Genomic DNA, 27,964 nt, shown 5'->3' with positions numbered 1-27,964 from the left:
ACTAAGACGCTCGACTAGAGTGCCCAAACCTAATCCTAGGTATTCTCCATCAACAAACTACTTGCTCTATACCGAGAATGGTGAACCCGAAAGTTACTTTGAGGCAAGGAAGACAAAAGAATCCATACAATGGGAGCTTGCCATGAAAGAAGAGATGGGGTCACTTGAGAAAAATAAAACTTGGTCACTAGTGAAGTTACCTCATGATAAAAGGGCGTTGCAAAGTAAATGGGTGTATCGAATCAAGAATGAGTTGGATGGCAAGAAAAGGTACAAGGCTCGTTTTGTGGTTAAAGGCTTTCAACAAAAGAAAGGAGTTGACTACCAAGAGATATTTTCACCGGTGGTGAAGATGACTACTATTCGTTTGGTATTTTCTATGGTTGCATTCGAAGACTTACATCTAGAGCAACTAGATGTGAAGACCGCATTCTTGCATGGTGATCTTGTTGAAGAGATCTACATGAGGCAACCCGAGGGCTTTGAGGTAAAGGGTAAAGAGAAGTGGGTTTGTAAGCTAAAGAAAAGTTTGTATGGATTGAAGCAAGCACCTCGGCAATGGTACTTGAAGTTTGACGAGTTTATGAAGAAGATTGGTTTCTTAAGATGTGAAGCGGATCATTGTTGCTACTTGAAGAAATTCAAGTCTTCTTACATAATCTTATTGTTGTATGTTGATGACATGTTACTTGCAGGTTCCAACATGTACGAAATCAACAAGTTGAAAGGATTACTTTCTCATGAGTTCGAGATGAAAGATCTTGGTGGTGCTAGGCAAACACTTGGCATGAGTATTGTGCGTGATCGTGTGAAGGGTACTCTATACTTGTCTCAATCCAAATATATTGAGAAAGTTGTAGAGAGGTTTAACATGGAAAATTCAAAGGCTCGTTCTATGCCTTTGGGTAGCACGATAAAGCTATCGAAAAGTCAATCACCTAAAACGGAAGAAGACAAAATGGAGATGGAAAAGGTTCCATATGCATCGGCCATGGGTAGTGTTATGTATGTCATGGTTTGTACAAGACCCGATATTGCTCACGCAGTGGGAGTTGTAAGTCGTTATATGTCTAATCCGGGGAAAGAGCATTGGGAAGCGGTTAAATGGTTACTTCGTTATTTGAAAGGTACTTCTAATATGGGATTGTGCTTCTCTAAAAGCAATGTCATACTTAGAGGTTATGCGGATGCTAATTTGGGTGGATGTGACGATTCGGGGAAAAGCACTACGGGTTATGTTTTCACAATAGGGAAGACGGCGGTTAGTTGGATGTCTCGACTACAAAAGAATGTTGCTTTATCAACCACCGAAGCCGAATATATGGCTATTGCAGAAGCTTCTAAAGAGCTTGTTTGGTTGAAAAACTTCTTAGGTGAGTTGGGTAAAAGACAAGACTATTGCGTCTTGAATTGTGATAATCAAAGTGCGGTTCATCTTGGGAAGAATCCGGTGTTTCATAGTCGTACGAAACACATCAAGATAAGGTATCATTTTATTCGATAACATATAAATGATGGTACTTTATTATTGGAGAAAATCCTTGGTACGAAGCATCCTGCTGATATGTTTACTAAGGTTGTTACGACAGAGAAATTGAGGTTTTGCATTACCTCAATTGGTCTTCTAATGAATTGTTGAGAGAAGACCCCAACTAGAGAATTAGAGAGTTAATATTCTAACAAGTAGTGTTGAAGACCTTGTATCAAAAGTCTGCTCATCCGAAGTATGTGTTGAGTGTGCATGTCCCAAATGGAGTTTGGCGGTATAATGGTGGTTTACCGTTCTTGGTTAGATCGTTGATATTTTGGGTTGACGAAGGTTGGGTTTGTTCAAAGTCTCAAAGTGGGAGATTGTTGGAGATATGGAGAACTTTAAACAATTAGAGGGAAGATTCCAGAAAACTCACACGAAGCTTCCACGAAGTTGTTAGGAAACTCACATGTAGCTTCCACGAAGTTGTGAGAAAATTCACATGTAGCTTTCACGAAGCTGTCAGGAAACTCACATGTAGCCTCCATGAAGCTGTCAGGAAACTCACATGAAGCTTCAAGGAATTGTTTTTAGCTTACTCCTTAAATCATTCTATAAATAGACCCTCTTGTAACTCATTGTAAACACACCACAAATATTCAGTAAATACATTCTCTAGTTGGTCCGTGGACTAAAGCAATCACAACGATTGCATATAACCACGTTATCTCTTGTGTCGATTTACATTTCTTGCATTTATAATCTTTCGTTCATTAAGTGGGTTAGTAATCTTGTAGAATTACTATCGGTGAGTGATCTTGTTGAATCACTTGCGTTGTTTTGGGTCCTAATATCCTTACACTAAACAGTCATGGCAGCCAAAAACCAACACCACTTCTCCTGCCTACAATAAGGATGTGAAGTGTAATTTTTTTTCAAGAGTGGGCCACTACACAAAGGACCGTCGAACCTTAGCCCGTTTCCTACGTGACAATGAAGTTGCACCAAGCATCAACTACACAAATGCGTCCTCTTCCTCGTCACCACATTGGATATTTGATCCTGGTGCATCGCACCATGTCACATCAAACACTAGCCATCTTCAGTCATTTTCTGACTATGGAGGCCCGGAGGAAATCATCTTAGGGGACGGCACAGGTTTAACCATTACTCACCTTGGTCACTCCTCGTTATTTTCTAATAAACGATCTTTTTCATTAAATTACGTTTTGTGTGTCCCTTCATGTCGTCGTAACCTTATTTCAGTTTCCAAATTTGCTAAAGCTAACAATGTTTCTCTTGAATTCTTTCCTTCTTATTTCAATTTGAAGGACCTGGAAACGCGAACAGTACTGCTTCAAGGGGGAAACTACAATGATCTAAATGTATTTCACTCATCAAGCTCCCACAAATCAACTCTGTCTCCATCAATAAAGCTGACACATGGCACCACAGATTGGGTCATCTGTCATCCAGTGTGTTTAAATTAGTTATCAATTTTTCTAGGTTGCAATGTACTTGTAGTTCTCTAAATCATTGTAATTCTTGTTTTTGCAATAAAAGTCAGAGATTGTCATTTGGTGAATCATCTTTGTCAAGTACCAAACCTCTACAAATTGTCTTCTCTGATGTGTGGGGACCAACTCAATTTATCTCATGACCAATTTAAATACTATTTGTCCTTTATTGATCATTTTTCAAAGTACATCTGGATTTATCCTATCAAAAACAAAAGTGATGTTGTTATTCTATTCCCTCAGTACAACAAAAAATGGTCGAAACCCATTTCCAACTCCCACTTCTTACTCTCTATTCAGACAATGAGGGTTAATACAAAGGGCTTAGTTCCTACCTTGCAGCTAACGGCATAACCCATCTCACCACACCACCTTACACACCTGAACACAATGGCATGGCGGAACGCCGCCATCAAAATCTTATATCCACCACTCTCGTAATGCTTCAACATGTAGGTCTACCCGTTTTTTTTGGTCATACGCAGTTATGACAGCCGCTTATCTTATTAATAGGCTACCCACTCCTACACTTCAAAATCGATCTCCACTTGAAGTGTTATTCAACCGAAAACTAAATTACCACCGTTTAAAGGTATTTGGGTGTTTATGCTACCCTTGGTTACAACCCTACAACACCTCAAAGTTACAACCGTGCTCCACTCCGTGTGTATTCCTAGGATATTCCTTGTCTCAATCCGCCTACAAATGCTATGATCCTACCAATCACAAACTCTATATCTCTCGACACGTGAGATTTATTGAGAAAGAATATCCACTAAAACAACCTCATGTCGATTATTCTAACTTTCCTGGCATTAAATCCTCGTATCCACCAACTGTCATCGAGGATCAGAATTCTTACCACTCCACAGACACCTCAACTGAGTCACTACCATCCACCTTACCTACTCCAAATCCGTGTACAATTACTCCAACCATCACTACTGCTACGGACGCCACTAATGATCCACTCACACCACAACCTACTATAACAAACGGTACATCTCCTACTACAACTGCAACTACTTCACACACTGAGCCACAAACTCTTACTACCACCCATTCTGCACCACCACATACAACTGAACCCAGCACCACTAATTCATGCACATCATGTATAAGACACAAGAACCCAAAATATTGTGGCCCTAAGTTCATCAATCACACCACAGCCTATCCACTACCAACTGATATTGAACCCACATGTTATACACAAGCTCTCAAACAGTCACATTAGCGTGCAACAATATCTGCTGAATTCAATGCATTAATTAATGGCCAACAAAACGTGGGATCTAGTACCAAATACTAATCAGAATTAGGTTGGTAACAAATGGGTGTTTCAAGTCAAGCGTTTACCTGATGGATTGATCGAAAAATACAAAGCTCTACTTGTTGTCAAAGGCTTTCACCAACGCCCGGGCATCGACTACTCCGAGACATTCAGTCCAGTTATCAAACCAGTTACAATTCAGGTGGTTCTTTGTCTCGCTTTGGCTAAAAACTGGAAAATCCGCCAACTAGACATCAACAATGCATTCCTAAATGGAACCCTTCATGAAGATGTATATATGGATCAACCCCCGGGCTTTGTTAACTCTGATTATCCCACCTATATCTGTAAGCTTCGTAAGGCAATCTACAGTCTGAAACAAGCTCCTCGAGCCTGGTACACCTAGTTGAAAACTCACTTGCTCTCTCTAGGATTTATTAACTCCATCTCCGATGCATCACTGTTCATTTACAACACCAAAGGTGTGTCTATATATCCTCTTGTATACGTAGACGACATCCTCATTACCGGGGATGATGCGCGCGTTATTTACAAACTGGTCACTCAACTTCATGCGAATTTACCATAAAAGACGTTGGTGAATTGCATAATTTCCTTGGAGTAGAAGTGATCTCTACTAACAATGGTCTCTTTTTGTCCTAACATAAACACATTCGTGACATCTTGGTAGCTCAGGATATGGATGGTGCCAAAGAAGTAACCACTCCAATGACCACATCTACACCCTTACCCCCACCTGATACGGACTCATCCCATGATTCGACTGCCTTTCGCCGCATAGTGGGTCAACTACAATACTTGGCAATGACTCGACCCAACATCTCGTATGCAACAAATAAATTGTCTCAATATATGCATAGTCCATCAGAGGAGCATTGGAACTCTATTAAACGGCTTCTTCGTTATCTCAAAGGCACTATCTATCATGGCCTGTTCTTATGCCGAGGTAAATCACTCACTTTACAGGCCTTTAGTGACTCTGATTGGGGCGGGACAAACGAATTTGTACGCTCCACAACGGGTTACAATCTCTACCTTGGTGGTAATGTCATCTCATGGAAGTCATCCGTCAAAAACCAGTTTCCCATTCCTCAACGGAAGTTGAATACAAAGCCATTGCGAATGCCACTTCTGAAATCTTATGGATTCGGAATTTACTCACTGAATTGGGTGTTCATTAGACGCAAGTTCCCTCACTATTTTGTGATAACATCGGGGCGACTTATTTGTGTGCCAACCCGGTGAAAGGACCCGTTCATATACATTATAAACGATTCACAATAGTTGATTACATCGCGAGGTATTTGACCTCTATATGATACATTTTATAAACATTGCATTCGTTTTTAAAAGATAAACTTTATTCACATCTAAAGTTGACGGCATGCATACCATGTCATAATACATCCAACTATAATTGACTTAATAATAATCTTGATGAAATCAATGACTCGAATGCAACGTCTTTCGAAATATGCCATGAATGACTCCAAGTAATATCCTTAAAATGAGCTAATGCACAGCGGAAGATTTCTTTCAAACCTGAGAATAAACATGCTTTCAAGTGTCAACCAAAAGGTTGGTGAGTTCATTAATTTATCATAATCATTCATTTCTATTATTTTAATAAACCACTAGATTTTTATTAAACATAATTCCAATAGCAGAATCCTCTCGTCTGCATAAAGGTAAAATCATTTCCAATAATATAATAGACCACAAGATTTTCATTTTTCATAAACATAATCCTCAAGCAGAATCCTCTCGTCTGCATTAAGGTAAAATCATTCATATGGTGAACACCTGGTAACCGACATTAACAAGATGCATATAGAATATCCCCAAAACATAATCCTCTTGTCTGTATAACAGAATCCTCTCGTCTGTATAAAAATCGAAGTACTAAAGTATCCGTACCTCGGATGGGGTTTGTGAGGCCCATAGATCTATCTTTAGGATTCGCGTCAATTATGGGTACTGTTCTAAATTCTTAGATTACCAAGCTAAAAAGGGGCATATTCAATTTAGATAATCCAACCATAGAATGTAGTTTTAAGTTGTGATGATCCTTTCAAATCTATTTGGACGAATACATCATTCATCGATTTCATAGTGAGGTACTGACCTCTACATGATACGTTTTGTAAACATTGCATTCTTTTCAAAAGCTACACAATAAAAGAATATTAATTTCTAAGGTTTTCAACGTTTGATGATTTTTACATATAGACAATCACCATAAATAATAGTTTACCATAATACATCCGTTGACAATGCAGTCAAAATACGATACACGGTGATGATTTTGTGAATGCAAAGTTTTCTCGAATAAAGCATGTATGACTCCATGCACATAGCTTGTATCACATATAAACAAATAGCGGAAGACTTCTAGAAACCTGAGAATAAACATGCTTAAAAGTGTCAACACAAAGGTTGGTGAGTTCATAGTTTTAATGTTGCGCATAATCTGTATATAAAGGTGGATCACAAGATTTTAGTTATTTCATCCAGAAAGGTTTATCAAAGATTCTACGTAACAGAGCACCCTGGTAACTAAACTTTAACGTCTATATAATAAGTACCCTTTGTATAATAATCTTAATAATACACGTAAACCAACGTATACGCTTCTCAAATAGCATACGTCCGTTAAAAGGCTAGTGCTCTAGCTCAGACGGGGATGTCAAGCCCTATGGATCCATATACTACTACTCGCATCCACCAGTTCTTATAACCGGCAGTTACTAGTTACCAAAGCTAAGGGATTTTCGGTTCAAACTCAGTGTAGAATTAAGTATGTACTTGTATCCATTGCGTTTAAATATATTGCATGTATTCTCAGCCCAAAAATATATATTGCAAAAGCAATTAAAAAGGGATCTATAAACTCACCTTAGCAGCACATAAGGTCATTCACCAAAAAGTGACAAAAACTCGAAATGCAAAATTAACCGTAGATCTCAACCTATAGAACATATGTTGGTCAATACATGTCTAATAAGCTAGGTTGGGTCATAGTGTATCACAATCCTAATGCTCGAGACCGACATGCAGAAGTTTAACAAAAGTCATCTCAAAAGTCATCTCGACCCAATATGATCTTTAAATCTATACATGTTTATTAACATAGTATAAGTCTTGATAATTGAACGAATTTATAGTTTATCAAACTCAAAATATTATTTATTTCAGGGGCTATATTATATTTGAATTATCATGGCAATCGAACATGATTTTCATATAGTTTTTCAATACTTGAAAAATCAGATTATAGTGTTTATAAAGCTTTAAAACATGATAAGACAGTCAACTTTGACAATTGTTCAACAAGATGAGACGTGCCTTTTATAGAAATTCATTTACTCGATTAGTAATATTTGAAAATCCAAATTATCAATTTTATAAACAAGTTGTTTAAATATCAATTAAAGATTCAAAAGCAATTTCAATTAATGTTAATTATAATTCAGTTGACCATAACTTTTAATCCGTTCATCGAAAACATACGATTTCTAAATGAAAAGTTATTAATTTTTCGACAGCTTTTCAATGACATGCATATCATATACCTTTTATCAATAATATATGTATTAAATTCGTGATCTATCATAAACTATTTAACGACAAAATTAATCGTACTAGCATGCATAATCCTATATACTCGAGCACTAGTCAGGGATACACTATTAATATATAATAGATAAGATATAAATGCTTACGTATCAATATTGTGATTCAATATTGTAGGAAAGTACGTAGACGCGACGGAAATGATAAATGCTAGGTTGACCTTTGACTCATGATCATAACCCCCAAGTAATACCCATAACCTCTATAGCTATAACCCATAATTTCCTTAGCTCTATCCCGCTCGAAAAGCTTGTTTTGAAAATAACTTGCTCATGACCTCGTCGTAGTATTTTATGTATAATAATACTAATAATAATACTAACACTAATAATAATAATAATAATAAGATTTATAATAATAATAATAATAATAATAATAATAATAAAAATAATAATAATAATAATAATAATAATAATAATAATAATAATAATAAATAATAATAATAAATATAGAGAGCATAGATGGAGAGATATATGTGTGTGCGTGTCAACAAACTGTCCAATTTATAGAAGAATTCTGATTTCTGACCCCCATGCGATCGCATGGGTTTTATGCCTATTTCTCATACGATCGCATGACCCTCTGATACAGCTCATAATCATTTGTTGTTTTGTTTGTCGACATATTTAAATATAATATATATAATATATATAATTTAAATAATTAATTATATATTATATTAAATTCATGTGCATAGTTGACTTGTAATTTTCGTTCCGATGACTCGTACGTTGTCACTCGACTTATGTTCCGGTTTCGGTTTCTAGAACGCATTTTCGTACGCTTAGAAAACTCGCAATTTACGTTTTGTGACTCGTACCTTTGTCAAAATATAATCTTAAATTATCAATAAACTATATCATTCAAAGTGTATCTTAAACTTTCGAGTGTTTTGGTCATTTACTTCTATAAATCATTGTCTCGCTATTTGTTAATATATATATAATAACAAATCATTTTATGACCAAGTTAATATATATTTTCAACATTCATAAACACGTTTTAAATATGCGTCGCAAGTTATTCATACAATTAATATTCCAACTTATCATATATATTCAAATAAATATTTAAACCAATAAGTTTAATGTACGGTATCAAAAAATTAATACATTGTTACGTTTTCAAGTTATAGTATATATATATATGTATCTGCTTCTGTCTTCTATAATTATTTTCATCCCCAGTTAATGCTTTCTTTTATTTACTGCGATTTATACCCCAATTTCTATTTCGGAGTTTTGTCCCTTCGTTTGTTCTTCTTGTGACTAAGTATTGCTTGTAATGGTCCAGAATTCGCAGATATGAATTTCGGAATGAACATTGTTAATGTTCTAAGAAGAAAATGGTAATGGCACGATTTTGATTTGTTAAATTACCAGAATACCCTGGAAAAGACAGAATCATCAAGAAATATTTTCTTGATATTTTAGATATTAACTAGAATACAAGAGTAGTATGACATAGCACATGATGACGTTATGATCTGTGAATCGTCACGTTCCATTTAGAAACTCAGTATGACTTACTGTAATATAATCACGTTGATCAAGTGTCATTATATTATACTAACTCATGCTTCAGCTCCCAACACCACTTCAAAAATATTCATATTTTAAACTCGAAGGTTTCAGAATTTAGAAACTAAAATAGTTTCTTTTATGATGTAACACAGATATCATAAGGAGAAAATTGATTTCCGATAAGAATGATTATGGAATTATCTCCAGAAATATGGAGGATATTTATAATGAAAGATACGATGATATCTTAGAATTTCTAATATCAGAGGATGATGAAGAATATTATCCGCAAGGGTTTAGATTCGGAAGCAAGGTATTCGTTAATGTCTTCAGCAGATACTGAATCATTTGGATTCTTTGAAGGCAAGTTTCGTCCTTGTGATTTATCCACAGCCTCCTTCATACTTTGCTCAATCCGTTTTCCAGTTCCAAACTTTCTCTTTTTTCTGAGCTTTGCCAGCACACTATCCTTTATCATCAAACTTTTTACTGTTAAGGTCGTTTACAGTTTTTGCTGCTTCAACAGCATTTTTCAAGATTTCGAGAACTAGTTCGCGGTTTAAGGTGTTTTTCAGAAACTTCACATTCAAAGTCTGTAAGTCTTGGAGGTAGACTTTATATGTATATATATAACTATTGGCATAAATTGCTACGAGATTCAAAAGACTGATTGCTAATTCTCGATGAGTCGTATGCCAATTCTCGTTACAAGATGCGGATGAGTAAATGATAAGATTTTGATAAATATAACAATTTTTCAGAAAATCCTAGATCATTATGGTTGCTGATAAGTTTACTGCTAATGTGGTGGAATACGAAAGGTTCTCCAGTAACAATGATGAAGGGGTAATCGTTATAATAAGGCTTATTCGAATGAACAATTGAAGGTGATTTGCTGAAGTAGTGACAAAACTGTCTATTTTGAAAAGGGATTGAAAAGTTATTTTAGCTAATACATGCCAAAGGGTCTGACACGGATACGTGTTAAACTATGACTTTAGTTTCGAGGGTTTTTCAGGTACAAGACCGCGGTTAACATGTGGTTGGATCATCATCTTGATGATTCATTATTTGAAGTGTCTTCAGGAATTTTGAGGAATTTGAACATAGATTGTAATTGTTAATATTCTTATGATGTTCTAGGATTTTGAATGATACAAATACTTTTCTAGGTTCTATGAATAGAAATGATATTCTAGCACAGTTTTGAAGTCAAAGTATAACTTCGAAAGATGTAGGAATCTAAGAATGATGTCTTTTGTTAAATCTTGACTTGGATTTTGATTTGTCAAAATCAAAATATGTAATCAATTTGGATGAGGATGGTTGTTTTGATTTTTATAAAAGAATATCTATTGTTGTGAAAGTAGTGAGTATAGTTGATGATTTGTTGAATCAGAATCGAAGAATGTAACATATTAATTGTGAATTTATATATCCCTCGGGTATTACCTACCCGTTAAAATATTCTCACCATTAACAGTTTGTACAAAATAATTTTCTTAATTACAATCTTTATGAAAATATACCTATATATATAGTTTCCTTAGATGTAATCATGGATTTAATGAGTTAACATAATATTAATCTCATCTGGTTTTCGACTAAGACTAGAATATATAATCTCTAAAACTTTTAGAAATTACATATTCTCTGCAGAATATTTCTTTGATGAAGTTATGAATCAATACTTCATCGTTTGTTGTTGTTGGTATTCCTTGGTATCTATGGTGCGTATGACGTTGATGTTCGAGGTACAGATTGTGATGTTGAGGTGTGGGATGTGGATGTTGTTGGTGGTGGTTGTAATGATACTGTTGGTGTTGATGATGGTGGTACTGTTGATGTCGGTTATGCTGTTGGTGCTTGTAAACCTTGCACCATATTCTCTAAAGTCACTACCCGAGCGCGAAGCTCGTTGACTTCTTCTATTACACCGGGATGATTGTTGGTTCGGATGAGCGGACGAATAATATTTAGAATGTGAGATTGTATATAATCATGACTAGATACTCTGAAAATGAGAGAGAAAATGGTATTACGAACAGGTTCGCCGGTAAGTGCTTCAGGTTCTTCGCCAAGAGGGCAATGTGGTGGATGGAAGGGATCGCCTTCTTCTTGTCTCCAATGACTAAGTAAGCTACGAACCCATCCCAAATTCATCCAGAATAGATGATGGGTAATTGGTTGATCCATTCCGGTTACACTGTCTTCGGAGTTCAGGTGAATATCCATATCGGAATAGCTGTCGGAGTTTAAGGAATTTGAACTAGATACGTGATCCATCTTGTATAATCAGGGAATTGATTTTTGATATAAGATAGATTATAGAATTTAGATTGGTACTCTTCAATACATAATTTACATATGTATATATAATACAAAAATCCCGTAAATTACGGAGAAATTTTCGGAAGATGTCAGGAAAAGTTTACAGTAACCGATACACTAAGATATGAATTAGTAGATACGCTAAGATATGAATTTTGTCTATACACTATTCATGCAATAATTGCAGGTAAACGTGTCTAGACTTAAGAATGATAAACATGTAATTTCTGACAAGAAATGATAAGCAAAACTCGGTAAAAACAGATACGGTCATTGATATTGCTCTAAACATACATATTATTCGACGCAATATCACTTATATTTCATAGGTTTTTACCATCTACAAAGACATTCAATGAGCATTTCACGAGAAAAACGATAAAAGTAGACAAGAGCTTGCTATTCGAAGAAACGACGATAAAACGATAGTTTTAACCAAATTTATATCAAGAAAAGTTTATCTGAATGAAAGTACAAGATAGATGAAGAAAAGAGTTCAAATGGAAAGTGCCAAGTCAGTACACGTCGATACGGGATCAACAAAGAATAAACAAAAATAAAAAAATGAAGAAAACTGTCGATTGGTCTTACACGAATCGTGTAACACTACACGAAACGTGTAGCCTTTTGGTCATACGCGAATCGTGTAGCCATACACGAAACGCATAATGTTAGGCCAGATTACTGTTCCAGTTTCCAGAAGGGGGCGGCTACTTTTATGTTTTTAAAACAATTCTTTTGTCTAAGTGCTTCAGCAAGTGGAGCTTTTTGACTCAACTACTACTTCAAGTTCAATGATAAATACGGAGTACTATCAACACAAAAAAGGGAGAATACAACACAAGTTTACACATATCAATTACTATACATAATTACTACTGTCATTTTATTACTATGTAAAATTAGTTTCAAATATTTAAGGGTGTATTATTCGTGATTAAGGGTGTTATTGTACGCGTGAAAGGGGTGTTATTATTGTAATTTTCTACCGTTTGAAGTTAATGAAAGTGAAGATATTTTAGTAAGTTTACTCTGTTAAAATTAGCGTTGTTATTATGTTTGCATATCTATATTTTTATGTTTACCCTAGTGTAATGAATAGCTAAATTTCCCTAGTGTTTGCTTAAATGTAGAGCCCCTAGTGAAATGGATTGTTACCATTTGTAAAAGTTAAAAATGTAACTTTAGTATTCTTAATATTGAGCCTAGTTAAAAGAACCATTATTGTGTAATTAGGTATTTAACCCTTGCCACTTAATTTATTAAATTTAAATAACGAAAGTTGTTTTTATTTACATAAATTAAGCTTCAACATTAAAATGATCTAGACGAATTTATGGATAAGTTATTAACACCAATTTAGAAATAAACTTCGGTGGTTTGGGTAATATCAATAATTATATGGTAGTGAAATTATAAAAAGGGAAACCGTTATGATTTGGGTTTTGGCGAAAGTCAAAACTAGGCTAGGTCTCAATTTAAATACTTGGGGAATAGTAGCTTTCTAAATAAAATCCGATGAAAATTAGATTTTAATTAGTTAGTCGTAACCTTATATTTTTTCGAAAGAAAAATGTAAAGTTTATTACTAAAACATTTTAATAGGGCTTAAACTCAAAACAATCCATGGACCTAGAGGTGACACATTTAAGTAAACACTCCCATTTATCCCATTATTATTTCTTGTAAACGTATTATTATCATTATTTACGAATTATTATTTTAAAATATAAAAAGAATACATAAAAGTACTTAAAATTCGCAACAGACTGTTTGTCACATCGTATAAGTCATACGCGAATCGTGTATGGTATACGCGAAACGCGTATGCCTGTAAATCAAACTGTACGACCAGATTCACACAATTCGTGTAGGTTTTAAATTATACGCGATACGCGTATAAATACGCGAAACGCGTACGGTCTACAACGCGGCTACAGTACCAGTAGGGTTAAAATTAGGGTTTTAATTATTTAATTATTTATATTTAGGTTATTACTATATAATTAATATTAGTTATTATAAAATACTTTAATACATGTTTTAACCTTATAATTAGTGTTAATTAAAAGTTTATAATTTATAATTAGTTTGTAATTAGTTAAATTACTATTCCTAATAATTTATATTAATATAATTAAAACTTGTCATTTAGTTAATTTAAATAAGTTTATATTATAATTACTCAAAACAAAATTCTAAACATATAGTTTTATTAAAAATTACTATTTTACTAATTACCATTTAGTAATATAATTAATGCATCATAATTAGCATAATTTCATTTAGTTCCTTTTTAAGTTATTTATTGTAATCTTGTAATTTTATTTATGAAGTAAATTAGTTAAGTTATTTTCTGTTACTGTTATATTATAAATTCCTAATCCAAAACCCCCTTTAATTAAGTTTGACATCAAAGACTATTAAAAACCATTAAACACTCCATCTCCCTGTGGAACGAATCGGATTTACCAACAAACTAAACTACACGGATAGGACTAGTTGCCTATATATGTGTGAAATCAACCTGAATTCAATAAAATACCACATATACAATAAATCAATTCGTGTAACAAAACAACTCAAATCCGTTCATAAATAAAGGTTACGATTCAGCACATCAACTTTTTGGCGCCGCTGCCGAGGAGTTGGCAGTTAAATAAATAGATAATTTTTCTGATTCGTAGTAGTAGTTGGATTTGTACGTGGACCGGGTTGTTGGATCACCAATTTTATTGGTCAATAGAAGGATCCTGCCCCTCTGCTGCATCTTTTGGCTATTCAAAACGTGGGCAAAATCAGAAGAAAAATCTGTTTGTTTAAGGGTTTTTATCATTGTTTTTATGATATTCGATCCTCTCGAGGAAATTCATTTCCAAGAAAGTTCAAAGTTTATGAATAAATCCTTTAGTTCTTTGTACAATTTCCCAAATTGTATGATCCGTTCAATCCTAAACTCGTTAAACTTAATCCGGAACCTCAAAGAATTAATAAAGGACAAAAACAACAAAAAGAAATAGGAAGTACTAGTAATTTTAAAACACCGAAATAAAAAAAAAAAAACACTAAAAAAAAAGAGAAACAAGTAGGTAACCCTAGATAAACCTTTAGTAAAGTGATCTCATAATAGAAATTAATGTATGAACTTACGTTCCTCCAACGCTGAATTAACTCCTTCACATCCTGAGCCCGAAAGAAAATTCCACGAACGCTTAAGAGCTCAAGAAGTAGAATCTCTTGCTAAAAATTTAGAGTCACTTTCCTTAGAATCCGACTCTGAACCAATAATTCAACCAATCATAGAGCCGATTATTAAAGAAGAAGAAGAAATGGCTGATACAAATCAAACGATGGAAGCATTAATGAAGGCCACAAGAAAAGGTCAAGGCCACGCAATCATCCAACCCACGATGACTGATGGCTTTGAAATAAAAGGTCAATTTTTACACATGGTGACTAATACATGTCAATTCGGTGGAGCCCCAAATGAGGATGCTAACGAGCATCTTCGTAAGTTTGTAAGCATTTGCAAGCTTTTCAAAATCAAAGATGTCACCGATGAAGTTGCATGTTTAAAAATCTTTCCATGGTCCTTAAAAGATGATGCAAGAGATTGGCTAGACTCATTACCAGAAGGTTATATTGAAAATTGGAATGATATGATGGATAAATTTTTGTCAGAATTCTTTCCTGCTTCAAAAGCAGCAAAATTACAAAGTGACATAAATCACTTTAAACAAAAGCCTAATGAAACTCTTTATGAAGCTTGGACCCGATTCAATAAAATGCTTCGAATATGTCCTCAACACGGGTTGAATACATTCCAAAAGGTCCAAATATTCTATAAAGGAGTCAATGTGGCAACTAGAAAAGATATAGATGTTGCAGCCGGAGGTTCGATCATGAAGAAAACACCTGAAGACGCTCACACAATCATTGCTGATTTAGCTTCCCATTCCCATAATTGGCATCAAGAAATAGAATTCTCTAGATCATCAAATGTTGCTAGAATTGAAAGCAATGATGAAATTGCTTCCTTAAAAGTTCAAATAGCAAATCAAGCAAGGCAAATCGAGAAAGTAACCAAGGAAATGCATGCTATCAGAGTAGGATGTGAACTATGCCAAGGTCCCCATCTTACTAGAGATTGTGATCAAAGTACAATGGAAGAGCAAGCAAATTTCTTAGGTTACTTACGAAAAGGTGAAATGAACTTCAGTGATTTTCCAGCTATAGAAGCAAACAACCGAAAATATCCTCCTATAAACAGCTATCAAGTAGGAGGACCTTCAGGATCAAATAATAATAACTATCAAAATAATAATAACTATCAAGGAGGAAATCCAGGTTACCAAAATAACCGGAATTTCCCAAATCAAAATCAAAGAAATCCGCCACCAGGTTATAATAACCGAAATCAACCTCAACGAAATTATCAAAATAATTTCCAACACAATCAACCACAACCATTAGCAATTATGCAACCTCAACCTGAGAGGAAATCTGGTTTAGAAGATCTCTTAAGAGATTTTATGGTTAAGTACGAGCAAAATGCAGAGCTCCAAACTCAGCAAATCCGAAATCAACAAGCCACAATACAAAACTTAGAAAGGAATGTTGGAAGGATATCACAGTTACTATCAGAGAGACCACCAGGTACTCTCCCCTTAAATACTCAAGTGAATCCCAACAACCCCCAACAAGGAACGAGCATGTAAATGCTATAACTACTAGAAGTGGTTTAACTACTAAACCGGAGACTCTTAAGTCCCCGGAAGTTCCTTTATCTCCTTCTGTTTTACAAATACCGGTTGATGAAAATGAGCAAGTTGACAAAGAACAAGAGAAAGATGATCCACCTGAGGTCATACCAAAGAAAAGTGAAGAACCACCAGTAAAGGTGCATAAGGAACCTATTCCTTACCCAAAAGCATTAAAGAAAGACAGACTCGCGAGGCGATATGAGAAATTTGCGGACATGATTAAGCAAATTAGCATTAACATGCCACTCGCGGAGGTTCTTAGGGATATGCCCAATTACGGGAAGTTTTTAAAGGATCTCATATCCTCGAAGGGTAAATACCACGACGTTTCTGCCACATTCCTCCATGAGGAATGTTCGGCCATCTTAAAGAAACAAAATGTACCTCCAAAATTAGGAGACCCTGGTAGTTTTATCATACCATGTATGATGGGTGATTTGGTGGTGTACGATGCACTAGCCGACCTAGGTGCAAGTGTTAACTTAATGCCTTACTCGTTATATTTAAAACTTGACTTAGGAGACTTAAAACCAACCTGAATGGGTATTCGATTAGCAAACCAATCATTTGATACTCCCATAGGTATAGCCGAGGATATACTTGTAAAAGTTGGCTCACTTATCTTTCCCGTCGACTTTGTTATTTTAGAAATGCAAGAGGACACAAAAGTTCCTATCATTTTAGGACGTCCTTTCCTAAACACTGTAGATGCTATCATTAATGTCCAAAAAGAACAATTGAGTCTAGGTGTGGGAAACGAGAGAATAATTTGTCACATTGACAAAGCCATGAAAAGACCCACTTCTACCGATGACTCTTATTTTCAAATTGATGTTATAGATCTTTGTGTCGAGAACGAATTGAAGGAGCTACTTGAAATTGATATCCCGGGGTTAGCCCCGGTAAGTGAGAATGAATACTTCAATATTGATAAAGATTTTGATGAGTTGATGAAGGTGGTCACGGATGACGAGACCATAATAGAAGAAATTCCCATGGAAGAGGAATCGTTTGAGGAAATCAAAAATGAAGATAGATTCCGTATAAAAAATTCCTTAGAAGAACCACCCGTACTAGAGCTTAAAGAGCTACCCAAACACTTGGAGTATGCTTATCTCGAAGGTACATCTCAATTACCAGTAATTATTGCTTCAAATCTTTCAGATAATGAGAAGGATAAACTAATTTCTGTATTAAAAACCCATAAAAAGGCTATAGCCTGGAAAACAACCGACATTCCGGGAATAAACCCGTCTTATTGTACACATAAAATTCTCCTTGAGAATGACTACAAACCCGTAGTACAAAGACAATGCAGGCTAAATCCCAACATGAAAGAGGTTGTTAAAAAGGAGGTCGTCAAGCTTCTTGATGCCGGGTTAATCTACCCCATCTCCGATAGTCCATGGGTTAGTCCAGTACAAGTAGTACCCAAAAAGGGGGGTACAACCGTTATATTAAATGAAAAGGACGAACTCGTCCCAACTAGAACAATTACTGGCTGGAGAGTCTGTATTGATTACAGACGTCTAAATGATGCCACTAGAAAGGATCATTTCCCGTTACCTTTTATTGATCAAATGCTTGAACGATTAGCGGGAAAAGAATATTATTGCTTTCTAGATGGTTTCTCCGGTTACTTCCAAATTCCAATTGATCCCAACGACCAAGAAAAGACCACATTCACTTGTCCTTTCGGTACCTTTGCCTATCGCCGCATGCCGTTTGGTTTATGCAATGCACCCGGAACCTTTCAAAGGTGCATGATGGCAATCTTTGATGATATGGTAGAGGATTGTATGGAAGTCTTCATGGATGACTTTTCCGTATTTGGAGACTCCTTTGAATCGTGTCTTTTCAACCTTGAACGTATGCTTATCCGATGTGAGAAAGCAAACTTGGTCCTAAATTGGGAAAAATGCCACTTCATGGTGAAAGAAGGCATTGTACTTGGTCACAAAATATCTCGTGCGGGAATAGAGGTAGATAAAGCTAAAATTGAAGTTATCTCTAAACTACCTAAACCATCAAATGTTAAAGCAATTAGATGCTTTCTTGGTCACGCAGGATTCTATAGGCGATTTATCAAAGATTTTTCTAAAATCGCCCGCCCATTGACCAAACTTCTTGAAAAGGATGCTCCATTTGACTTTGACACTAATTGCGAGAATGCATTCTCGATTCTAAATTCAAAACTCACACAAGCTCCCATTATGGTATCTCCGGATTGGAGCATGCCATTTGAGCTAATGTGTGACGCAAGCGATTATGCTTTAGGTGCTGTCTTAGGACAACGACCGGATAATCATTTTCTCCCGATTTATTATGCAAGTAAAACTCTAACAGGAGCCCAAATTAATTATACCACCACGGAAAAAGAACTCCTAGCGGTTGTTTATGCATTCGATAAATTTCGGTCATATTTGGTGTTGTCCAAGACCATTGTTTACACGGACCATTCGGCACTTAGGTATTTATTCTCGAAACTAGATGCAAAACATCGTCTCATACGTTGGGTTCTTTTACTTCAAGAATTTGACATTGAGATACGTGATAAGAAAGGAGCCGAGAATCTAGCTGCCGATCATTTATCCCGACTTGAAAACCCCGAATTAGATAAACTTGATGATACAATCATCAAAGATACATTTCCTGACGAATCTCTAATGAGGGTTGAAAAAGAATCTGAAATCCCATGGTTTGCCCATTTTGCAAACTATCTTGCTTCAGGCATTCTACAAAAAGGACTTACTTATCAGCAAAAGAAGAAATTCTTTGCGGATTTAAAGTCTTATTTCTGGGAATACCCAGACCTATTTCGTGTTGGTGCGGATCAAATAATTCGCCGTTGTGTGTACGGACAAGAAGCTCAACAAATTCTTGAGCATTGCCATCAAGGGCCAACCGGCGGTCATTTCGGACCAAACCACACTGCAAGAAAAATCCTTGAATCGGGCTTTTATTGGCCCACAATCTTTAAAGATGCCCATGATTTCGTTCGGACTTGTAACGCATGCCAACGAACGGGTAACATCACGAAAAAGGATGAGATGCCTCAAACCGGCATCCAAGTTTGTGAAATCTTTGACATTTGGGGAATCGATTTCATGGGACCCTTTCCAAGTTCACATAAGTGCAAGTACATACTAGTAGCCGTTGACTATGTATCCAAGTGGGCTGAAGCAAAAGCTTTGCCTACAAATGATGCTAGGGTGGTGGTAAACTTCTTGAAAAATCTCTTCTCACGCTTTGGAATCCCAAAAGCACTCATATCCGACCGAGGAACACATTTTACCAACAACCTTCTTGAAAAGGTGTTGAAGAAGTATGGCGTAACTCATCGTTTCTCTACTTCGTACCACCCGCAAACAAGTGGTCAAGTGGAGAACACGAATCGTGCTTTAAAACGCATACTTGAGAAGACGGTTAATAACAACCCTAAAATCTGGCAACGCAAGTTAGATGACGCGTTGTGGGCTTTTAGGACTGCGTATAAAACACCAATAGGTACCACACCATTTAGACTTGTATACGGTAAAGCGTGTCATCTACCTGTTGAAGTTGAACACAAGGCGTACTGGGCTATGAGAGAATGTAATACTGACCTTGTACAAGCCGGAGAAAATAGGTTATCACAACTTAACGAACTAGATGAATTAAGATTACAAGCCTACGAAAATTCTAAAACATATAAAGAAAAAACTAAAGTATGGAACGATGCACGATTAAAAAAGAAAGAATTTGAACAAGGGGATAAAGTATTGGTATTCCAATCACGTTTCAAGTTTTCACCTGGTAAACTTAGATCCCGATGGAATGGGCCATATATAATAAAACAGGTTTTTCCATCTGGATATGCAGAGTTGTATGGTAAAGACGGTGGAACTTTCAAAGTGAACGGACACAGACTCAAGTTATACTTTGAAGAAATCAATACTACAGAAAGAGACGAAACCACCTTCTACCCTAAGGACAAATAAATTCAGGGTAACTCTAAGGTTTTAAACTCCATTCTCGATTTTTATTCTTATCTTTAAGAGTGGGGTTAGATTGGTTTTTCCCTAGCAGACCCTAAAGAACTAGTCTTCTCCCTCCATTCTACCTTTTTAATTTCTTTTTGTTTTTATTGTGTAATTTCAAGATGCGCAGTCAGTATATCTACAACCATTTCATTTTAAAGTGCGATAAGATTTTACCGAGGGATGTGGTGTTAGATATTAAGAAAAGATGCGATAAGGCGAGGAAAGAAGAAAGACAGAAACTAAATGAGACAAACTATGCAAGAGGAAAATCTAAATCAGCTAAAAGGCGTAGAGCACGTCATTTGGGTAAATGTGTAAAATGTGGAAAACCGACTCACTCCAGAGATTGCCCAAAGAACCAAACGGACTCTAATTACGAGTACGTAACCTTATGCCGAGAAGGGCCTTTAAAATGTGCAGAAGAAAACCTCTTAAACCAGCGAGGTTACGCCTACGAAGCAATGGGGAGCGAAATAATGCGACTCCACTACGAGGCGAGCCAACGAGGCTTCACTCTTTAAATCTTTTTCTCGCCAATTGTGTGTTTGTGCATTTTTGTGTGTAATGTTTTGGTGTGTTTGGTTTGTTTTTGTTTGTTGTATGTTCTATTAAAACGGTCTACCATTTAAAAGTGATGAACCTTGAGTTCAATATGTTTTCATTAAAAACGATAAATGTTAAGTGTTACAACTGAATTATCGTTTTTCAAATTGCACGAAATTTCTTGTTGGATTCATAAGATATCTGTTAAATAGTAAACCACGAAAACAAAATAAAAAAAAAAAAAATCCTTTCTACTAAATTGAAGGTGAAACGCCTTGAGTTTAACTTGTTTCTTTGAAAATGAAAATGTTTAGGTGTCACAACTGAATTTTCATTCTTCAAATTGCACAAAATTTTTTGTTGTTGTTAAATTCTAAAAGTCTACAGTAGATTGCAAAATATACCTTTTTATCAATAACCGTAAAAATATATAACTTGTAAATCTTTGTCGTGGATAATGATAGGTTTGACGACCGAATTTATCTCTACCTAATCGATAGGAAACAAAGTTTTATGTTTGAAAATTAGTTGATTTAAGGGTATACAAAAAAAATAGAGTGTATTTTAATTTGTGTAATTTTTATTTTTCATATACTTGTTTTAAAATTAAAAAATGTTAATAATTTTAACACAAAAATAGAGTGTTTTTATTTTATTTTAAATTTGTTTTCGAAAAACATTAAAAACTTTAACTTTTAATGGATTGAATTTTATAAATTGAAATTAAAAATTTATAAACGGATTAAGATCAGGTGTAACAACCGAATTTCCGTTACAAATATAAATCTATAAAAGATATTTTAAAATCAATTGTTTATAAGTTGAAAAAAAAAAAAAATACAGACAAAGCATACGCGAATCGTGTAGACCTACACGAAACGCGTGGAATACAAAGCTTACGCGAATCGCGTAGACCTACGCGAAACGCGTAGGGTAAAAAATAGTTGAACATAACAGACGAGCAGCAGTCTGTTCTTTACACACTCTTTTCATTATTCAGGCTGCTGTAAACGAGAGGAAACCCCAAAAATCGCCAAAATCACACCCAAAACTTAAATTAACACTTCCAATCTTCTCCAATTCTTCAATCTTTCAACATACCTAGATTGGTATGGGTCCTAAACCCATTTTACCTCATGTTCTTCAAATTTTTCATTATATTTCTTTATGGCTTTAATCCGAATTATATGCATGTTCTTGTTGATTTTTGCTTGATTATTGCTATATCTATGTTGTTAGTAAGATAATAAACCCGATTAGCATGAAAAATTGATGTTTAATTGGTTATTGAAAAATTAGGGTTTATACAAATTGGGGATAATTGAGAAATTGCTACTGAGGTGTGTTATTTTGGTTGTAATTAGATGTTTTTAAGTGTTTTGTCAGTAGTTATAACTCTTGAACATGTTTTTGTTTGTTTGATTTTGTAATTTTTAATTTTAGTATGATTTTGATAGTTTTTGTCATTTTAATGAATCAAGTATGAACTTTAATGTTGTTAAGGATTATTTAGAAGCTGAAATACACGCAATGTGATTGAATTGAATTCGATATACTTAGAAAAATTGCGTGTTTTCACTTGTGAATTAAACTTTGCATATGAAACTTGATTTTTGATTTATGATTTTTGGTTTGTTTCTGCTTTATTTTGAATTATAGAACTAAATCTTCCAATGTTGTTGAAATAGATTGATTCATGTGGTGATGAAACAAGCTTGTTTGTTGAATTTAAACTCTTTGCTAACATTGACACATCCTATTGGGATGATTTCCTTGTTTTTAAAATGTTATGCAGGGACCATTTAGAATGAGGGCATTTAACCAACAACAAGCACAAGATCAAGTTACCCCCGAAATGGAACAACAACTCTTGAACCTACACCCGATCCTGCAATTTCCTAACGAAGTACATCAAAGGGTGCAAAAAGTTAAGGATTTACTCATTCTGGTAAATCGAACCATCTCTCCAGTTTACGTTGTTGATTGGGATCCCCTAGGAGACCCAGTCAACTTAGATACACCGATAAGGGAAATTTTAACCCAAAGTTTCACGAATGAATTTGGGGAAATTAGGTATTATAATGACTTTGAGAGATTGTTTAGGTTAAATTCTCCTGTATATAGAGAATGGTGTTTAGAATTTTATTCTACCGTTAGGATGAATATACACCCGGAAAATATCGAAGATACTAGTTTCCTACAATTTAGATTGGGTGGTGTAGATAGAGTAATGTCCCTAGGCGACATGACTATGGCCTTAGGGATTTATGACGGTAATGAGATGAATGCTCCAGGTTTTTGGGAATATATTTTTACAGGAGCTAGGTATACAGGAGATTATGATTCTTTGAGTGTCTGGCGCTCTTTTTCCCAAGAGAATACTTATGTAGCAGGCCAAGAATCATACCTTAAGATCACTGATGTTCGCTATCGAATAATTCATAAATTTATAGCGAACACAATTAACCAAAGGGCATTCCTTAATACAGATAAGATTAATTATGTTGACCTTTGGTATTTAGATGCAATCAGAGATAGGGATACATTTATTAGTATACCCTATGGAGTGGCCTACTTTTTAGCCCATTTTGGTAAGGGTGCTCGAGGATCCAGTGACATGTCGGGGGGTCACTATGTCACGTGTTTGGCAGCCTGGTTCGGTCTCGACCCGAACGAATTTGACCCTCCAATCCAACCAATAGATCAACCGGTTCGTAATTTGGGATTGGAGGTGTATAGGACAGCTAAGGCTATACGTGTAAGGGGTGGGGTACGTAGTTTAAGGCAACAGGAAGTTGCTGCTCACGCACCTATGGAAGAGGATGATGAACCCGCGAGGGAAGCTAGGAGGAGACGCAGAGAGACAAATCAGGCTAGCTCGTCTCATACAGGTACTTCTGATTTCGATATGCTCCAAAACTCGTTTAACGCATTGAGTTTAGATGTACGTAATTCATATCAAAACTGGGGAGCGAGATCAGAAGATCAGTACACTGCTTTATCTCGGCAATTAGGGGACATTAGGCATACCCAGCTAGATCAATATAATATGCTGTCCAACATCCGATATGATCAGAGGGGAATGGGAAATCAATTAGTCGGGGCGCACCAACAGGCATATCTATACGCGTCTAACCCGCAAGCTTACGCACCCTCAGCCTTTCCATCATATCCCCCATGGCAGACACCCAATGACCCTCTACCTCCACCCTATGACCATAACGCCACCATAGCCGCGAGTCAGGATGCATATAGGTGTTTCTACGAGGAACAACGCCTAAACGAGCAATGGCAGCGACAGCAACAGGAGGAGGGCGAACGAGGAGGACCATTTTGGAGCCCATTTGACTAGTTCTATTGTTTTAAACATTTTTATTTTTATGGTGTGTAATAACATTATTGTATGGTGTGTTTTCATACTTTTATGTTTCTTATGTTTTATTATATATTAGCAAGAAAGTAGTGTGGGGTAAAATTGTTTTGTACGATTGATGTACAACCCCATGTTTTGTGTGCTTTTACATGGTTTTGACAGGTACAGAAGAAAATGCAATTAGACGAAACGAAACATCGAATTACAATGTGATATAAACGTTGGATAAAATCATAGGTAAAACAATTTGAAAATCCAAATCGGTTAACAAAGGAAGTTCCAAATACTTCACACTATTTGCCCTCTCAAATTTATACATTATTATCTGATTTTATGTAATGAGGGCATTACATAATCTTAAGTGTGGGGTGGGAATATATAAATTCTCGAGAACTTATAAGTTATTGGTTTTTATGAAAATTTGAAAATCTTTAAACAAATATAACAAATAAATTTTTAAGGTAACTACGAGCGATTAAAGCATAGGTGTCAAAAACCGAAATTATCGTCTCAATACATTAAAAACGCATAAGTTTATTTGTTTAAAACCTATAAAAGAAAACCAATTATAACAAGAATTCATAAAACCTTATGTTGAGAACCATATATCACATGTTTCTATGAAGTTATTGCAGATATCATTGCTTTGGAACGTATAAACCTGAATATTCCATTATTACGAGTAATAGAGGATGAATCAAGTCCATCCCGTAAGGAAGTAAAGTCTTCCAAATTGACACACTTGCTAACTTATGTTAGAAGATGTAGTCCAGAACAGCTGTAGGTTGACGAAAAATCTTGAAAAGTCATCCCTAAAATCGGCTGGAAATCCACCTAACCTCAGCATCAAACAGGGTTTTTGGTGGTCAAATTTATCCTAACCATGAGAAGGATATGTCTCGTACAATGGGGGGCACAATGCAAATTAGCTTTTAAGACTAATGAATCTAATCCCCAGATGGATAATCTCCGTAAAGATTAACCGCATCTATGTTTGACCGCGGTCAACATACATATGCCATAACAAATTGAGGTGTGCAAACTCATGGTTCACCGATGATATTTGGACACGATATAATTTTGTTCTAAAACTTATGCTATTTTATGAATTATATTTGTGTAAAACAATTTTTTGGACATTCGGCTTCAAGTTCCATGATACTACAATCATGGGGGCGAATAGCTTGCTAATCGCCGACTGAGACTTCGGTTTTCAGTTACCCTCAACCGGAATTTGAGGTTAAAACCGGAAAACGTGTCTAGTGTAAAAACTAGCATGACATTTTATAAAATCATAAAACGTTTTCACAAGGTCCAATTTTCCCTAAGGATCCAAATTTTTAAACCCTAATCACGAGTTTCATGTTTGTTTCTGTTGTCAGAATTTCGTTTCGTGTGATCCAATAAATACTGTGTTGTGTAATATATTTCATATAGCGTGTGTTTCATTTCGTGTAGTGTGTGTTGTGTGATCTAATGTTCGATAATAAAGATATATGTAATGTTCCGATTCTGTTCAAAGATGTAATTGCTTAAGGACAAGCAACGTTCAAGTGTGGGGTATTTTGATATTGCTGTAAACATACATATTATTCGACGCAATATCACTTATATTTCATAGGTTTTTACCATCTACAAAGACATTCAATGAGCATTTCACGAGAAAAACGATAAAAGTAGACAAGAGCTTGCTATTCGAAGAAACGACGATAAAATGATAGTTTTAACCAAATTTATATCAAGAAAAGTTTATCCGAATGAAAGTACAAGATAGATGAAGAAAAGAGTTCAAATGGAAAGTGCCAAGTCAGTACACGTCGATACGGGATCAACAAAGAATAAACAAAAAGAAAAAAATGAAGAAAACTGTCGATTGGTCTTACACGAATCGTGTAACACTACACGAAACGTGTAGCCTTTTGGTCATACGCGAATCGTGTAGCCATACACGAAACGCGTAATGTTAGGCCAGATTACTGTTCCAGTTTCCAGAAGGGGGCGGCTACTTTTATATTTTTAAAACAATTCTTTTGTCTAAGTGCTACAGCAAGTGGAGCTTTTTGACTCAACTACTACTTCAAGTTCAATGATAAATACGGAGTACTATCAACACAAAAAAGGGAGAATACAACACAAGTTTACACATATCAATTACTATACATAATTACTACTGTCATTTTATTACTCTGTAAAATTAGTTTCAAATATTTAAGGGTGTATTATTCGTGATTAAGGGTGTTATTGTACGCGTGAAAGGGGTGTTATTATTGTAATTTTCTACCGTTTGAAGTTAATGAAAGTGAAGATATTTTAGTAAGTTTACTCTGTTAAAATTAGCGTTGTTATTATGTTTGCATATATATATTTTTATGTTTACCCTAGTGTAATGAATAGCTAAATTTCCCTAGTGTTTGCTTAAATGTAGAGCCCCTAGTGAAATGGATTGTTACCATTTGTAAAAGTTAAAAATGTAACTTTAGTATTCTTAATATTGAGCCTAGTTAAAAGAACCATTATTGTGTAATTAGGTATTTAACCCTTGCCACTTAATTTATTAAATTTAAATAACGAAAGTTGTTTTTATTTACATAAATTAAGCTTCAACATTAAAATGATCTAGACGAATTTATGGATAAGTTATTAACACCAATTTAGAAATAAACTTCGGTGGTTTGGGTAATATCAATAATTATATGGTAGTGAAATTATAAAAAGGGAAACCGTTATGATTTGGGTTTTGGCGAAAGTCAAAACTAGGCTAGGTCTCAATTTAAATACTTGGGGAATAGTAGCTTTCTAAATAAAATCCGATGAAAATTAGATTTTAATTAGTTAGTCGTAACCTTATATTTTTTCGAAAGAAAAATGTAAAGTTTATTACTAAAACATTTTAATAGGGCTTAAACTCAAAACAATCCATGGACCTAGAGGTGACACATTTAAGTAAACACTCCCATTTATCCCATTATTATTTCTTGTAAACGTATTATTATCATTATTTACGAATTATTATTTTAAAATATAAAAAGAATACATAAAAGTACTTAAAATTCGCAACAGACTGTTTGTCACATCGTATAAGTCATACGCGAATCGTGTATGGTATACGCGAAACGCGTATGCCTGTAAATCAAACTGTACGACCAGATTCACACAATTCGCGTAGGTTTTAAATTATACGCGATACGCGTATAAATACGCGAAACGCGTACGGTCTACAACGCGGCTACAGTACCAGTAGGGTTAAAATTAGGGTTTTAATTATTTAATTATTTATATTTAGGTTATTACTATATAATTAATATTAGTTATTATAAAATACTTTAATACATGTTTTAACCTTATAATTAGTGTTAATTAAAAGTTTATAATTTATAATTAGTTTGTAATTAGTTAAATTACTATTCCTAATAATTTATATTAATATAATTAAAACTTGTCATTTAGTTAATTTAAATAAGTTTATATTATAATTACTCAAAACAAAATTCTAA

At 35.0% G+C, this 27,964-nt stretch overlaps 1 protein-coding gene across 1 annotated transcript; it reads left to right on the top strand.

The window, feature by feature from the left end:
- Positions 1 to 4,960: 4,960 nt before the first annotated feature.
- LOC139860526 (uncharacterized mitochondrial protein AtMg00810-like) lies at positions 4,961 to 5,527 on the top strand. The gene has a single exon (XM_071849278.1). The coding sequence runs from the start codon at positions 4,961 to 4,963 to the stop codon at positions 5,525 to 5,527; it is 567 nt and encodes a 188-aa protein (XP_071705379.1).
- Positions 5,528 to 27,964: the final 22,437 nt, after the last annotated feature.

Source organism: Rutidosis leptorrhynchoides, chromosome 7 (genome assembly GCF_046630445.1).
Source record: "Rutidosis leptorrhynchoides isolate AG116_Rl617_1_P2 chromosome 7, CSIRO_AGI_Rlap_v1, whole genome shotgun sequence".
NCBI lineage: Eukaryota > Viridiplantae > Streptophyta > Magnoliopsida > Asterales > Asteraceae > Rutidosis > Rutidosis leptorrhynchoides.
This window is presented reverse-complemented; position numbering and strand designations above follow the sequence as displayed.

Excerpts from the sequence above, each read along its gene's own strand:
- LOC139860526 (XM_071849278.1), top strand. The coding sequence starts at position 4,961 with ATGGATGGTGCCAAAGAAGTAACCACTCCAATGACCACATCTACACCC.